Here is a 15,823-nt window from a genome sequence, read left to right as displayed (position 1 = left end):
TCTTGTACAGAACATCATTTATTCCCTTTTATAACATGTCAAGTTGCATTTGAGTTCTAAAAGTGGGGACACCTTTTATTTCCTCTTTATGCACAAAGGCAGTCAAATGTAAACAACCAAACTTTACACTCTCAACCATTTTTTTAAACTAGGCTCAACAGCATGTGTAAACATGTAGCAGAACTGCTGTCACATGTTGCTCAACATGTTCAACATGGTTGTAATGTGGCATACAAGCAAACTACAGAAATGGCACAAACCAAGTCAGTCTAGCCCATAGATATCGAATTAAATAACTAGATCTGCCGCACGTACATGTACATACGCGGGTTCTGGCATGGGGGCAGCCATAAGCCTATCTGCAACGTGTACATGTATCTTCTACCAGTACGTGACTTTTAGCGCAACCGTAGTGTGGTTAAAGGCCTATCTCCCATGTTAATTTTCTGCGCGTTGCCACCAGCACGCGACTTTTTAGCGCGTCCATGAAAAAATAGAAATGTTTGTGTATGGTTTATGGCGCATATGTACGCGCGGCCGATCTAGGTGTTATATTCTACATCTACAGTGTATGGTCTAGCCATGGTGTTGAAATATTGGCCTTACTCAAGAACATCAAGGACATCAAAACACCAAAGGCATCTTCCTTGATGACCTGTGAAAAAGACAAGGTCTACAGAGATGATGTTGATCTTCAGTCTGCTTCTCACAAAAAAAAAAACAGGCAATCTACAATTTGGATGTACTGACAGAGATCAACAATGGGAAGGCAGCTCGCCTGTTACATTTATCTCATAAAAGGAAATGTCAGTCATCACCAGACATCAACAATATTCACTCAACAATTAACATAAGCTCTTCATCACCAATCTATGTATCATCGGTCAAAGATGCCTTCAAGAGAGTGAAGACACACACACAGCCTTAAGTCAATTCAGAAGATATGGTAAAATGAGCTCTCCTGCAGCAAAAGAAGTAGGATGTGGTTGGTCGAGTCCACAAAACAACAGTACAGATCACATCTTTGGAGTGAACACAGAACTGGGAGAATAACTGCTTCCAATATGAGTGCTGTCATGAAGCATGTTGATGCACATTCAGTTATCAAATAAACCAGTCCAAACCAAGAACATGTAATATACGCATTGTTAAGACATTGGACACTATTGGTGTATCTCAACATATGCACAAAATAACAAACCTGTGAAAATTTGTGCTCAGTTGGATGTTGCGAGAGAATAATGGAAGAAAAAAGCGCCCTTGTCGCACAAGTTGTGTGCGTTCAGATGCTTGATTTCAAAATCTCAAAATCTAATTCTGAGGTCTAAAAATCAAATTAAAATATTTAACTGCGAAAATACTTCTTTCTAAAAAAAACGTTTACTCCAGAGGGAGCCTTTTATCATAATGTTTCATACTTTCAATAGCTCTCCATTGATCGTTAACAAATAAGATTTTAATCTAACAATCACTTTGAGTGATAACCGATACTGTCCAGTGCCTTTAAGTGTGAACTCTTTAAAGTGTCCGCCCTTATGGTGTGGTGTGTGTATGAGGTAGACTTTGCCCAAAATGAGTCTGCCCCTCTGGTCACTGCCATTACCCCTCCGGTCACTACGATTACCCCCTCGTCTCTGTATTATATGGACAACCCACTGGGAGAGAGGTGGCTGCTATATATCAGGTTAAACTCTTTAATATATTTCATTTTTTTTATTACAAAAATGTTGTAATTAATTGCATTTTTAAAATTCACTATTTGTTAAAATCTTAATTATTAATATTTATTACACATAGACTTATACTGCAATTGCTTATCAAGAGGTAATAGACCCTTTCCATAAAATATGTAAATTTAACATAGCGCGTGGGCACTAACATTTTGGTTGGAAAAATGAGGGAACATCGTGCTGTATTGTCGCAGCTAATTGCTGTGTGACGCAGACGTGATTGCGCGTCTGCTTAGTGCATGACTCTATGGCATTTGCCAACCAATAGGATCTGTACGTATGCGGGAATGTAATCAGCATATTTCATGAAAAGGGTCCATTGCATTGACTGTATAAACAAAATAGGCACATATATAATATATTTATAAGGCATGTATTCAAAATATTGCTATCATTTCAGTTAAATATTTGTTTATAGGAAACAAATTATAAAATGTGTCACTACAATTTCTCTCTTTATTTTGTGTCCATGGAACAAAAACTACATTTCAGGTAAAAATTCAAAAATATTTAATCCCTTTCCTACAACATGATGGCAGATGGACTTAATAAGGCATTGTTCAGAATGTCCTCATCCATAACATAACCTCATTATAACTCTTCAATATAAAAGGTAAAAAGTTCCATTGAAAGTATGCTTAAAGGCAGTGGACACTATTGGTAGTTGTCAAAGACTAGCCTTCACAGTTGGTGTATCTCAACATATGCATAAAATAACAAACCTGTGAAAATTTGAGCTCAATCGGTCATCGAACTTGCGAGATAATAATGAAAGAAAAAAACACTTTGTCACACAAGGTTGTGTGCATTTAGATGGTTGATTTCGAGACCTCAAGTTCTAAATCTGGGGTCTCTGAAATCAAATTCGTGGAAAGATAATTCTTTCTCAAAAACTATGGCACATCAGAGGACGCGTTTCTCACAATGTTTTAAAGGTACCATCAACCTCAGCCCATTTCTCGTCACCAAGAAAGGTTTTATGCTAAAAATTATTTTGAGTAATTACCAATAGTGTCCACTGCCTTAATCTTTTAGCATCATCCTCTTTGATTATGATATTAATGTGCAAAGATTGGAAACGTTTTATTCAGCTTGTCAAACTCTACTATCTGGGTGCACTGCATTAACTTCAATTCGACTACCCTCGGCCTCTTCAAAAACTCCCAGGGAAATTATTGGCAATGCTGTATTGCGGATTCCCAATCTTTAGATACAGATACATTAAAGGATTTGGGTACTTTTTCAAAATGTCAATAGATTTACATTAAACTTACAGGATTTGAAGATAATGATAGTGGAAAGCTTCCCTTCAAATATTACTTACTGAGGTGCTGTAGTTTTTGAGAAATGAGTAAGACAATGTCATGAAAATACGTTTGTAAATGATTAAAATATTTTTTTGTCTCATGAGACAAAAATTATTTTCCTGACATTGTTTTACTCATTTCCCAAAAACTATAGCACCTCAGCACATAGTATTTTCAGGGAAGCTTTCTACTATCATTATCTTCAAACTGTGTTAGTTTAGTGTAAATCTGTGGACATTGTGTTTTTGTCCTACAAAAGTTACATAGACCCATTAAGAGATATTACAGAAGCTATTGTAAATCTCATAACTGACTCAAGTTACCATCCATGTTGATTGATCCTGTTACATTTACATGTTCTAGGCTTGATGCAGCAAGGTGAGATTAACATTATTATCTTTGAATGTCGCTATCAGCTCCTGGATTAATGCTTGTTTCTCTGCCTCAGGTAGAAAGCATGATTGTGCAGCATTTAGTGTCTGTATACAAATAAATAGGAAGTGATAAGGAATCAAATGACGTACAGTCAAGAGTTAAATTCCTAGAATCAAAAGACCATTATTCCAAGGGTCAGGATTGATGGGTCTAATGTCGTTGCCGAGCGGTTAAGAGCACCTGATTCGAACTCTGGTGTTTCTGATCAGCAGAGTGTGGGTTTGAATCCCTGACACTTGTGTCCTTAAAGACACTGGACACTATTGGTAATTGTCAAAGACAAGTCTTCTCACTTGCCGTATCTCAACATATGCATAAAATAACAAACCTGTGAAAATTTGAGCTCAACTGGTCATCGAAGTTGCGAGACAATAATGAAAGAAAAAACACCCTGGTCACACGAAGTTGTGTGCTTTCAGATGCTTGATTTCGAGACCTCAAATAATAAACTTGATGTCTTGAAATCAAATTCGTGGAAAATTACTTCTTTCTCAAAAACTTCGTCACTTCAGAGGGAGCCGTTTCTCACAATGTTTTATACTATCAACCTCTCCCCATTACTCAAGTATGGTTTTATGATAATAATCATTTTGAGTAATTACCAATAGTGTCCACTGCCTTTAAGCAAGACACTTGGCCATTGCTTCGTCCTTCGGATGAGACGTAAAGCCATTGGTCCCATGTGTTGTGTAATGCATGTAAAAGAACCCGGTGCAGTTATCAAAAAGAGAAGGGGTTGGCCCTGGTGTTCCTGGCTGTTGCTGCTGTATGCCGTAGCACCTTGTAAACCCTTATAAGGTGCTACATAATTGGATCTCAGAATGCATTGTTTGGTATGTCACAATATAAGACTTCAATATTATTATTATTAATGTACAGCCTCAAAATATCATAACTTAAAAGGATTGTGTATGTGTCTATTGAAAATAAACTGCAATAAGAATAACTTTTGATTTGCAATTGTATCTTGAGTTCTTTAAAATTATTGCAAATCATTGCATCATATTATTAGACCTTGACTTAAACATCACATGTAAACAAAAATTGAGCAAAGTGTTACATGGTCAGTAAAATTCATCACCATACTTGGACAGTACAATGCTCATGCTTTTTTTATTTTTTTATTGATTGATTGATTGATTGATTTTTTTTTTAACTTTTGGCTGCGACATTACAGTCACTCCAAACATCACCTTTGCTATGATTATAAAGTCTCAAAGTTTCCGCACTTAGGTCACAAGAAGACACTTCATTAGTTGACCATTGTATTTTGCATGTAAATTCAATAGACCGATCCAGTAGGTTCCACCCACGACGTACGTGTGAGCAAGAACACGTAGGGCTCTCCAATGCCTTTCTGCACAACTCTGCCGCGCCAAGATACGCGCATGCATGTCGGACCTTATTTGACGGACCTTCGTTGCGTTGTGATGGGTCAATACGCAATGGGGCATCTTAGTGGATCGGTCTATTGACTGACCTCCGCTTTTGCAACTATAAGCGTCGCCGATTTATGATAAATTATTTAGGTCAACAGTGGATAGAATTTTCAATGCATCACCAACCACCCCTGTGATCCCCACAAAATCATCCTATTGTCCGTGCATTGCATACTTTATGAAAAAAAGAAAAAGACATTGATCTGTTTTGTGCCATACTACAAGGAATACGGCACAACACATGGGACACAAAAAAAGTAACACTATGTTTTAAAGAACTGGTGAATCCAAAAACATCCCTATGACTTTTTAAATTTCAGAGAGTAACATGTGTCTTCCAATTTAAATACCTGAAAAACTAGGTAACTTTAATACAGCAAAACACCTAAACAACACGATTCATAATTTCTATTTCCTATATGAGATGAATATGGCAAGATTCTTACAAAGGTGATGTGAAACACCATCAACTTTAAAAAACCAAAATAAATGAAGTGTTGCTGTGAGGCTTAACTCACAAAAACAACAGGATTACCGTCCAAATTTCCATGTGAATTTCAGGATAAGCAAACAGCAGCTAAATACCAGTAACAAGCAATACGCAACAAAAAGAAGTTTGGTTGGTAATCTTGGGGGAATTTCATGCTAAGCAAATTTACTTCTTTTTTTTAGCAGCTCTTTGAAATTGGGCCCTAGTGTGTTAGGTCATGGTAATGCTGTGTGTCTGTGTAATGTATACAAGTTACTCACCACTTGTGCAGCTTGCTCATCATCGACTCCAAAGTATTCCTTAGCGATCTTGAACTCATCATTAATGGTGTTACCAAAGATCGTCGGATCATCAGTGTTAAGAGAAAAGTTCATTCCATCTTTGACGAACCTGGTAAAAGTTTTAACCACTAAGGCTGGGTCACACTGCAGCGATAATGATAACGGTAATGATGCAAAGAGAACACATTCTATTGGTTGAATTGCTCCAGGCAGAATACGCACACGCTCATTCAACCAATAAAATGTGTTCTCTTTGCGTCGTGATCGTTTTCATTATCGCTGCAGTGTGACTCGGCCTTTACATACAGCACTTGTTAGGATCGGACTGCTCGTTTGCATATCATCACAGATTAAGGCTCATGAAAGGTTTGTCAATTCAGATATTATTTGGTCTGTACTGACAAAAACCAAACTGTCCCTTGACACTATGATAACATTCTAAACATTAGCATACAAATATAATAAACACTGGTAAAACAAATTATAAAATACAACCCAGTACAAACAAAAACCTCAATACAAGATGACGTTTGCAGTTGGCGATGGACTGGTTCACTGGATGCTACATGGCTAGACTTATGTAGCCAAAAGGCTAGGTACTTACGCTGTGGCACAGTTTGGGTTCACAAAGTGAAATAATAATAAAAGCAAGTCATGTGACAACAAAGTGGCATAAACTCAACCAATTCAAAGACAAAATGCTTGTCTGAGGTACTATATTTAAAATTTTCTTCAAAAACAATTTTCTTCAAAATTGTTTGTGTGTATATTAAACTTAATGTTTCAAGAGTTTTTCTTACCTGATGCAGGGATGCTTGGTGAAGTCTGGATCACATGCTCCTGTGAAGATGCTAGATGTTGGACAAACCTCTAAATGAATGTTCTTGTCTTTCAACATCTACAACCAATAAAAGACAGGTTATTTTAGCTACACATGATCGGGCCACGTACAACAATTTGTGTTAACTTTACAGTGTACCTAGGTAGCTGGTCACACATAAACTCCACAAAATGCAAAGCATGAAGATGGACACCAACCAAAGTATGGTATTGTTAATTGTGAGAGCTTTTATTTTTGCTTTAAATTTACAAACTCATATAATCATAGTTAAGATATCAAGTACAATGTGAAACCTGAGTCCCCCAAAGATGCAGCCCTTTCATATGCATAAAAACATTCTGAAAATATTGGTGAATGTTTTTTTTGTTTTACCTTTTTTTTTTTTAATATAAATTTTACAATAGTACAAGTGTCGATTTCACGGAAGTGCTTGTAAAACAGAACATATTGCTTAACAATTTGCTGCTAAGCAAAAAATAAGCAGTCACAATCTGTACATACGACCTGGAAGTTTGGCTGGTAAACTTATTCTGATAAGCATCATTTTGTTGTGCTTAGCTGCTTTTTGTGCTTAAATGCCCTTGCCATGAAGTTTCAAAACCTGTATCCCAGCTCACATACATGTACAGTTAAGGACAATACTGCACTTCAGGACAAAAACATCTAGTTATCCAAAATTGATCTGACTTTAGATACATCTGATAACTGCTGATGTTATAATAGTCACATCTTAAAAGGCACTGGACACTTTTGGTAATTGTCAAAGACTTGAACCTAATTGGTCTTCGAAGTTGCGAGAAAAAAGGCCCCAATGGAAGAAAAAAAAAACTTGTCGCACAAGTTGTGTGCCTTTAGACGCTTGAATCGAGACCTCAGCTGAGGTCTCGAATCTAATTCAAATATTTCTCACAATTTTTTATAACATACACAGCTCTCCATTGCTTGTTACCAAGTAGGTTTTTATGCTTACACTTGTTTTGAGAATTACCAATAATGTCCAGTGCCTTAAAGAGAAAAACTTGATCTTAGTGTAAGGATTCGCCAAATGCGCCCTCATTGTTGAAACTTCTTAAAAGTTTACTTTTAGGATTGTCACGTGACGATCTCTGGCTTTTTTTTGTCTTTCTTTTTTTTCCTCTTTTTCTTTTGCGTCGTAGACAGGATACGAACTTGTGCGGGAAAACCCCACTGATTGTATTTTGGCGAATGCGGACTGGTCCTTCCCCTGTCTCTACATTAGTATTTATCTTTCCAAGTAGCTGCAGGGAAGGTGTGGAATGGTCTACCACATTCTATCAGAGCCATCCAGACAATAGAAACCTTCAAATCAACCCTGAAGACCCATCTTTTTCAAGGACATTTCAGTAACACTCACTAGACCTTGGAATTGTTTCAATTTTTTTTTCACAGCTGGAGAACAACCAAGGGGGAATATTTTATTGGAGCAAGCGCCATGAGCACTTTTTGTGGATACCGGCGCTATAGAAGACGTCATTATTATTATTATTATTATTTATTTATCTACCTGATAAATTTCTTTGTCTTTCAGGCTGTTATATCCATGTCCAATCCTCTCTGCTTTGAGTAAGTCAACAGCTTCCTTGACGTGTTTAACAGGACCAGATTCTCCAGCATGTACAGTTCGATGAATACCGCATCGTTCTGCTTCCTAATTGTACCAATCATACTCACAATTACTTCAGTTAATTGCAAAACATTTTGACATTAATGTTGCCCCCCTTAAAGCCATTATACACTTTCGGAGCAGATAACCCCAAAAAAGTTCACAGATTTACAAATTACTTACAGGGTTTACAGAAGGTAATGGTGAAAGACTTCTCTTGAAATATTATTCCATGAAATGCTTTACTTTTTGAGGAAACATTAAAATAATTATCAATTCGCGATAGCAAGAATTACGGATTTGTTTAAAACACATGTCATGACACGGTGAAACGTGCAGAAACAAGGGTGGGTTTTCCCGTTATTTTCTCCCGACTCCTGATGACCGATTGAGCCTAAATTTTCACAGGATTGTTATTTTATATATAAGTTACACGAAGTGTGGGCCTTTGGACAATACTGTTTACCGAAAGTGTCCAATGGCTTTAAAGCTTCCCAAAGTCTAGTAATTTTGTTTGCATAATGCATAACTCCTCTGCACAACAAACTCCTGCTGTAACTGGCTCTTTTAGTACCATACTTAATGCAACTGTAAGGTCCAGTTCTTTAATTTGTGTTAATTTGAGTCCTTATCCCATTGTCAACCGTGTGTCTCCAACAGTGCAAAGCTTCTTTTGAATGCTGTCTTGAGGAATATGAATGCAGTAAACTATACACAAACTTGTAATGCATACAACTGAAAATTAAGGTTAATTGAACTCTGCAAGTGCAACATACACTCATGAGATGCATTGAACTATGTTGCTTTCAAAACACATTTGAGCAGAGTTTGACATCTAGAACTTTCTCTTTCACAAAACTAAAACAAAAAGTTAGAATTATATTTTGTCTTTTTGAATTAAATATTTGACATTCAAATAGCAGTTAATGTTTCCGGAATTAAGGGCATCCGTTATCTCAAATAAACATGCAAGATCGTCAGTTAATTGTCTTGAGATGTTGACAAACTTTACCTGGAAGACTCTGATGATTTCAGGGTCAAGTGGGAGTTCTTCTTCCCCTCCTATATCAATACCTACAACAAAGTTGCTGAATTCCTTGCACAATTGTAGACACTCAGCAGCCCATGCTGGAAAACAAAGTTTTAAAATTTGTCACAAAACTGTAGTCACATGAATATTGTACATCTTGTTGCCCCTTTTTGAGTCTCTATCTAATCACATTGGGGTCAGGGCACAATTTCATGACTCTGCTTACCGTCTACTGCTCATACAGCCTATAGAGTCATGCTGTTTAGAGAGTGCTGTAAGCGCAGAATTTTGCGGTTAGCAGAGCCATGAATTAGGACCAAGTCTCAATCTATAGACCATGTGAACTCTGTTTACAATAAATATGACCTTGCGCATTCTTTGAGTATTCTGGCAGGCACATTACTGCACAGGTCATATGGGAAAGTTGACATTCGGTGTTAAAATTTCCACATGGACAAGTTTTGAGATGTGCTACCTTTTATCATATCAAAAGTAGATAAAAATTGGACAGTGCAATCTCCAAAATATAAAATTTCATGTTTTCTTCCAATAGGTTGTGTACAAATCGTGCCTGAAGGAAGTCCATGGTTTTGGCTCTTTTGTAAACATTTCAAGTTACAGGTCCGACTTCTATACTGCCTTAAAGGCAGTGGACACTATTTGTAATTGTCAAAGACTAGCCTTCACAGTTGGTGTATCTCAACCAGTAGGCCTACTGATCTCAACATATGCATAAAATAACAAACGCGCAAATTCTTGAGCTCAATCGGTCATCGAAGTTGCGAGATAATAATGAAAGAAAAATAACCCTAGTCACACGAAGTTGTGTCGTGTAGATGGTTGATTTTGAGACCTTAAGTTCTAAACTTGCTCGTCTCGAAATCAAATTCTTGGTCAAAATCAAATTTGTGGAAAATTACTTCTTTCTCGGAAACTATGGCACTTCAGAGGGTGCCGTTTCTCATAATATTTTATACCATCAACCTCTCCCCATTACTCGTCACCAAGAAAGGTTTTATGCAAATAATTATTTGGAGTAATTACCAATAGTATCCACTGCCTTTAAACTCTGGCAACATTGTGGCAAGCCCTGCAAAGATTGTATTGAGTCATGGCGTGTTGTCATGCCAGATGGTTTAGTGTATCGTACTTATGTTCTAGTGGTTAAGCTATCAGGATGTGGGTTTGAACTCCGGTCATGACACTTGTGTCCTTTAGCATAGAGCAACCTTGAGCAACACACTCAACTACAACTGCCTGTACTTGTGATGGCAAAGATGGTTCATGTGTTGATTTGGCTACATTCTTGGCAGCAGGGCAGGCTGTATACTCTCAGTGAGCTGAGATGCTTTTAGGAATGAAAAAAAGTGGCCCGGAAAGCAAAAAAAACATCACAAGACAAATTGTCTGTATCACCATAGTGATTTGTACTGTTACATCACACTTTACTAAGCAACTACGATTGAGTTGCAGTTAAGATCAATCTTAGCTCTTCGTGAAATCGGCCCCTGGGGTAATAATGTTGGAGCACCATAATTGTCACCTTGAGACAAATTTTATCACTATTATGCATTATTACTATTAATATTTCTGTTTTATTCATGGATTCCTTATACACTGCTTCTATAGTCTCACTGTCTCACAAAACTAAGGTTTCCATGATGAAAAAACACCTCCCCATATCCTAATTTACTTCTTTACTCATATCAAGGAGTCTTGGATATTTTTCAAACTTACAGGGTTCTTGTTTGACCATACACAAGATAAGTCTAGTCTTGATCTTGAAGTCTCTCTGTCCAGCCTCGATACCTTCAACAACACACTGCATCACCTCCTGTATTGTTAGTGTGTTCTTCACTGTTACATTCAGCCATGATGCGCCACAGTTAGCCAGAATGTGCGGGCTGAAGCGCGCCTCTAAGTAGACAACTCCTTCTTTAGCTTTGTCTTCACACAACTCATAAGAAATTCTACGAATTGCCTCCTTGTCAGCTCTGCAAAAAAAAAAAAAAAGATTTTTTTTTTCAGGTTCAAACAGTACCTACTACACCAAAATAAAGCTTAAAAAAACACCAATCAGCTGTGTACGTGTATGTAACTCAATTTACTTATTTTGTCCATTAATACCCATTTTTGCAGAGCCGGTCACAGTTGACCACAAAAGTATCTTTTTGAGGAATTCAGTAAATGTGCCAGTTATGCATAGGGGGCCTACGTGTTGTGTTGTTTTATGGGTGAGTGTTTATTAATGAAGCTCTCAAGTAGTAAATAGTTTTTTACCCCCATTTTAGATAAAGTTGCCATGTTCCATTTATTAGAACTAGACTGTGTCTATCTGTTCCAGTTTACAATGTGAAACACAATTTGTTTGTATTAATGGACCTTATTCCATCTTTCCCTTTTCCCTGTAAAGTAGTGTTTATAAATTGTGCTCTAAGACCTCAATATGAATCAGCAGTAAGCACCGACGACTAAAGACCAAAACCAACAACAACCATGACGATGGCAATCAACTGTGGAAGCCAATATGTACTTTAACAAAATATCTTTTTCCAAGAGGAAGTTAGTGTTTATTGTGTTTGCAAAACACAGGCCACGTAGGCTTCTTTCTGTTTTGCTTTAAAGGCATGGACACTATTGGCATTTACTCAAAATAATTGTTAGCATAAAATGTTACTTGGTAACGAGCAATGGAGAGCTGTTGATTGTATAAAACATTGTGAGAAGCGGCTCCCTCTGAAGTACAAAACATAGTTTATGAGAAAGAGTTAATTTTTCACCCAAATAATAAAAGACTTCAGCTGAAGCCTTCTATTATGCATCTGAAAGCAGATGGGTGTTTTTTCTTTCATTTTTCTCTTTGCAACATCAATGACCAATTGAGCCCAATTTTCATAGGTTTGTTATTTTATGAATTATGTTGGAGAGAGAGAATTACCGATCATTGACAATTACCAACGATGTCAATGCCTAAAAACTTTGAAGCAAAATACTTTTTTTGTCACTTGGCTTCCACAATCTGAGCCAGACCTGAAGCCATATCCAAGTCAAAGACAGACAAAACCTCAGGTTGCTGTTACTGGTTCAATTGAAGAGGTTTTTAAGTTTGTGATGCACTCATTTTCATGTAGATATAGTCCAAAAAAAGTGGAGAAAAATATTAACAAGTCTCTAACCTCACAAGAAAATTGTTTAATATGCAAATGAAACTTGCAATATGCCCTTCCAGAGCAAAATGCCTGTCAACATCCAAAAACATCCAATGACGTAATAATTTTTAATACATTGGTCTGTGCACTTCTGCACTGGAACTTTTGGGGTTTATATTACTCCTATGTAAGAATATCTGATAAAACACAATTGGAATTTCTTTTGTTTAGGTTGGAGACTTGTAATTTTCTTTTCACTTGTATGAAGCATTTATTGGAAAATTAGTACAATACAAAACAGCTAAACATTTCACAGAGACTTACATTAAGACAGGCATAAAGATGTTAAATGCTTGCAGGAATTTGAAGAGACTCCCCATCTCAAAATTTCTGATGTTGCTAGCCAACTCCTCAGCACTGCTCCCTGGCATATCAACACCACTTTTCCTGAAAAGCAAATGCATCAATATCATCCAAACGCTGTCAATGTAACTCACTACTTCGTAAAAGAAGCAGCTTGTAAGAAAACAGGAAATGACAAAGCATCTAAGCATGTACACAACTTTGTAAGCTGTACAGTGTTTCCAGTTGTCTCTGATTCCAGAACTTAATTATATTTTAAAAAGAAAACAAATAGCTGATTAGCTCAAACATGTGTGTGTCTAGTTAAAAACTGAAATTGCCCATCAAACTGTAATCCATACACCTCAGCATACATACACCAGACTGTGTTCTAATGAGCTCACGACGCTTCATCAGCCCAGGACTTCAATTCCTTGGAACAACAGATCATTGTATGCAGCATCAGCTCATGGAAATAACTCCCCCGTCAAATCGTCTTCATTAATCACACAAAACATCATAATTTGTTGTTTACTCCTCAAGCGCCTCCCAGCGCCTTTTTAGGCGCTAATGAGTTAACATTCTTTGCTGTTATTATAATATTAATATTATTATTATTATTATTATTATTATTATTATTATATTTGACTTACTTGGCAAGATCCCATACTGTAGATGGTCTGACTGCTCCATCAAGATGAATGTGAAGCTCCACCTAAATAAACAATAAAAATGTTTGAAATAATTATGAACACTCTGGAATCAATTGAGTTAAAGACACTTGACACCATTGGTAATTTTCAAAGACCAGTCTTCAAACTAATACATCTCAGTATTACTACTTGAAGTTCAATATTAGAAGTTAAAATGAACTATCCAATAAAAGTAAAGGATGATGTTGGTATAAATTTTAAAATGTTTAAGAAAAGTTCCACCAACCAAGCCAAGTTTCCAGTTTCCAGTTTACCGAGTCAACAAGTTAGACTCTTTAAGAAACTTTAATTAATTAGAGGGTCTAATTTAACCACAGGCCCTAATAAACGCAACCAAACCTTTGGTTGTTTCGCTGTTGAAGAAGCTGCCTGCATTTTTCGTGTGTGCTCCATTTGTCATGTTTTCAACAGGGGCGTATAGAATAGGCTAGAGTTCATTTATAAGATGAGAACATTACGCAGGAAGTACCGTGATGATGATTCACTGTGCATAATGATTATTCCTGGCCCCATGCCCGGGCTAATCATCGACCCCAACAATGGCCATGAACGCTATGCATCAAAAAGCATAGATAATCGCATTAAACACACAGCCAATTTCACACATTACGTCTAACGATGTAAACAAACCACAGAATCTAACTGTTAAGTGTGAGCGCCCTCAATTGGCAATCTATTGCGAATAAAAATATAACTCAAGTCTTCGCTCGGGGGCCCAGCGGCCAGTCTATCCAGCTCTGGGGATGGGCGAAACTCAAGGCTTGCAAACCATGTACCAAGACTATCAATGTCAATGATGTAGAAACTGATGAGTGGATCTGGGCCGTGTGCGTGTTGAAAGTTTATATCTCCCAACCCATTGTGTTGCAAAGAATTATGGTTCGCTCTGGTGTTCTACAGGGCACTGCCCGCACGTCCTCACAATTTTGTTCATGAAGTTGCATCCTAAAAATAATATTAAAAGATGTTGATGTGGGGCTGCTCTGGTCATTGAGCTTACTTCTGAAAAACACTTTGCCTTTGTATACAGTGCGCCAACTGGCAATTTCTTCATCCAATGGTAAGACACACCCTCGTTTAGAGGAATGGAGCAAGGACCCTCTATGGAGGAACACAATCTACCACTACCAAAAATGTGAATCCCTGGGTCGCCGTAGTTTTTTTCGTACGGTAGGCCTAGGGCCTCCGCCTAGTGTCCGGTATAGGCTGCAGAGTAGCCGCTTAGCAATCCGTGTATTTCTGATCACCGCGATTTATTTGATTGGAAGCCATAAATAAATCATTAATTAATGAGAATACCTATTATCTCTGGCAACATTAATAAAACCTCTTTTAAATAACATAATTATGTTTGCATAGAAGCAATTAAATGCTGATATTGATTGATTGATTAGGATTATAGGCTACTTTAATTTGTTTAAAGTCACCTGGAAGTGGTGTTTTGTCAAAATAAAGCTTTTGTCACTAAACGATGTGTTTTGATGAGTGGAATAATGAATAAACATTTAACTAAGGTTCTAAAAAAATAGTTTCCATTTTATTTACAAATTAATTTAATAGTAGGCCCGACCCGAGAGGGCGCTGTTCGTGACGTCAATCGAGGCACGATATTTTGAAGAGAAAAATGTGTAGTCTGGCCCCAGTACACTACGTCTGGATACGGTACACTCGGATTACCCAGCACCTTGAATCGCAGTGCCAACACAAGACAGTGATGCTTGGCGCAAGCTAAAAATATGGCCTGAAAGTTGTAACAATACCCGATTTTTTCACGCTGGGCAAATGCTCTTTTAGGTTCGTCTCGACTTCCCACTAGCTGGAAAAATTGTTGGGATGGCGTCATGTATTAGAAAAGAACTTTTCTCTTCATGTCAAAATGTGTGGTGTATCCCGGATTCTCGAAGCACGAGTGCAGACGGCTCGAAGTGTTTGCTGCACAGCGCTGTAAAAGAAGTCGGCTGCACCACTTTGCAAACTGCCCCATCTTTAGTTATTTTGCTGCATCCAGCAGCAATACACCTGGTCGATATTGCCGGAAAAATGCAAGAAAAAACACAAACTCACGACCAGGACTTGATGCATGTATGTGTGCACGTACGTGTGTTCGATGTTTGATCGAGGCAAAGTCTGCCTCGATTGACGTCGCAAAAGGGGTAGGCGGAGTCACCTCCAAGCAACTTTATCTATTTTTAAACATATAAATCGTTAAAAACAAATCTCTGTCAAATAGATTCTGAATAATTATCGGGGATAAAGCTGGGCCACAAAGAATACTACTGAAATTTAGCAATGATCCAATCCATGGTGTCTGCTCCTGTAATTATCCAACAGAGCGATGCACTGGGTTTATGGCTGCTATCATTCTTGATGTCTCATGTGGGACTCCGTATAAATACAAACTGATTCAGTCATGATTATTTGTAATCAGCTACTATTCACTCA

The 15,823-nt window shown here is 37.4% G+C and overlaps 1 protein-coding gene across 1 annotated transcript; it reads right to left on the bottom strand.

Moving 5' to 3' along the window:
• Nucleotides 1-3,240: 3,240 nt before the first annotated feature.
• On the bottom strand, nucleotides 3,241-13,984 carry LOC117289356 (adenosine deaminase-like). Its single transcript, XM_033770452.1, has 9 exons — nucleotides 13,721-13,984; nucleotides 13,322-13,383; nucleotides 12,651-12,773; nucleotides 10,915-11,171; nucleotides 9,160-9,275; nucleotides 8,049-8,192; nucleotides 6,483-6,580; nucleotides 5,662-5,791; nucleotides 3,241-3,516 (listed from the first exon to the last, which is right to left on the bottom strand). Exons 1-9 carry the CDS (start codon nucleotides 13,772-13,774, stop codon nucleotides 3,397-3,399), a joined length of 1,104 nt encoding a protein of 367 aa, XP_033626343.1. The 5' UTR covers nucleotides 13,775-13,984; the 3' UTR covers nucleotides 3,241-3,396.
• Nucleotides 13,985-15,823: the final 1,839 nt, after the last annotated feature.

The sequence above is a fragment of the Asterias rubens genome, chromosome 4 (assembly GCF_902459465.1).
Source record: "Asterias rubens chromosome 4, eAstRub1.3, whole genome shotgun sequence".
Taxonomy (NCBI): Eukaryota; Metazoa; Echinodermata; class Asteroidea; order Forcipulatida; family Asteriidae; genus Asterias; species Asterias rubens.
Note: the sequence above shows the minus strand (reverse complement) of the source record. Positions and strands in the feature narration are given on the sequence as shown.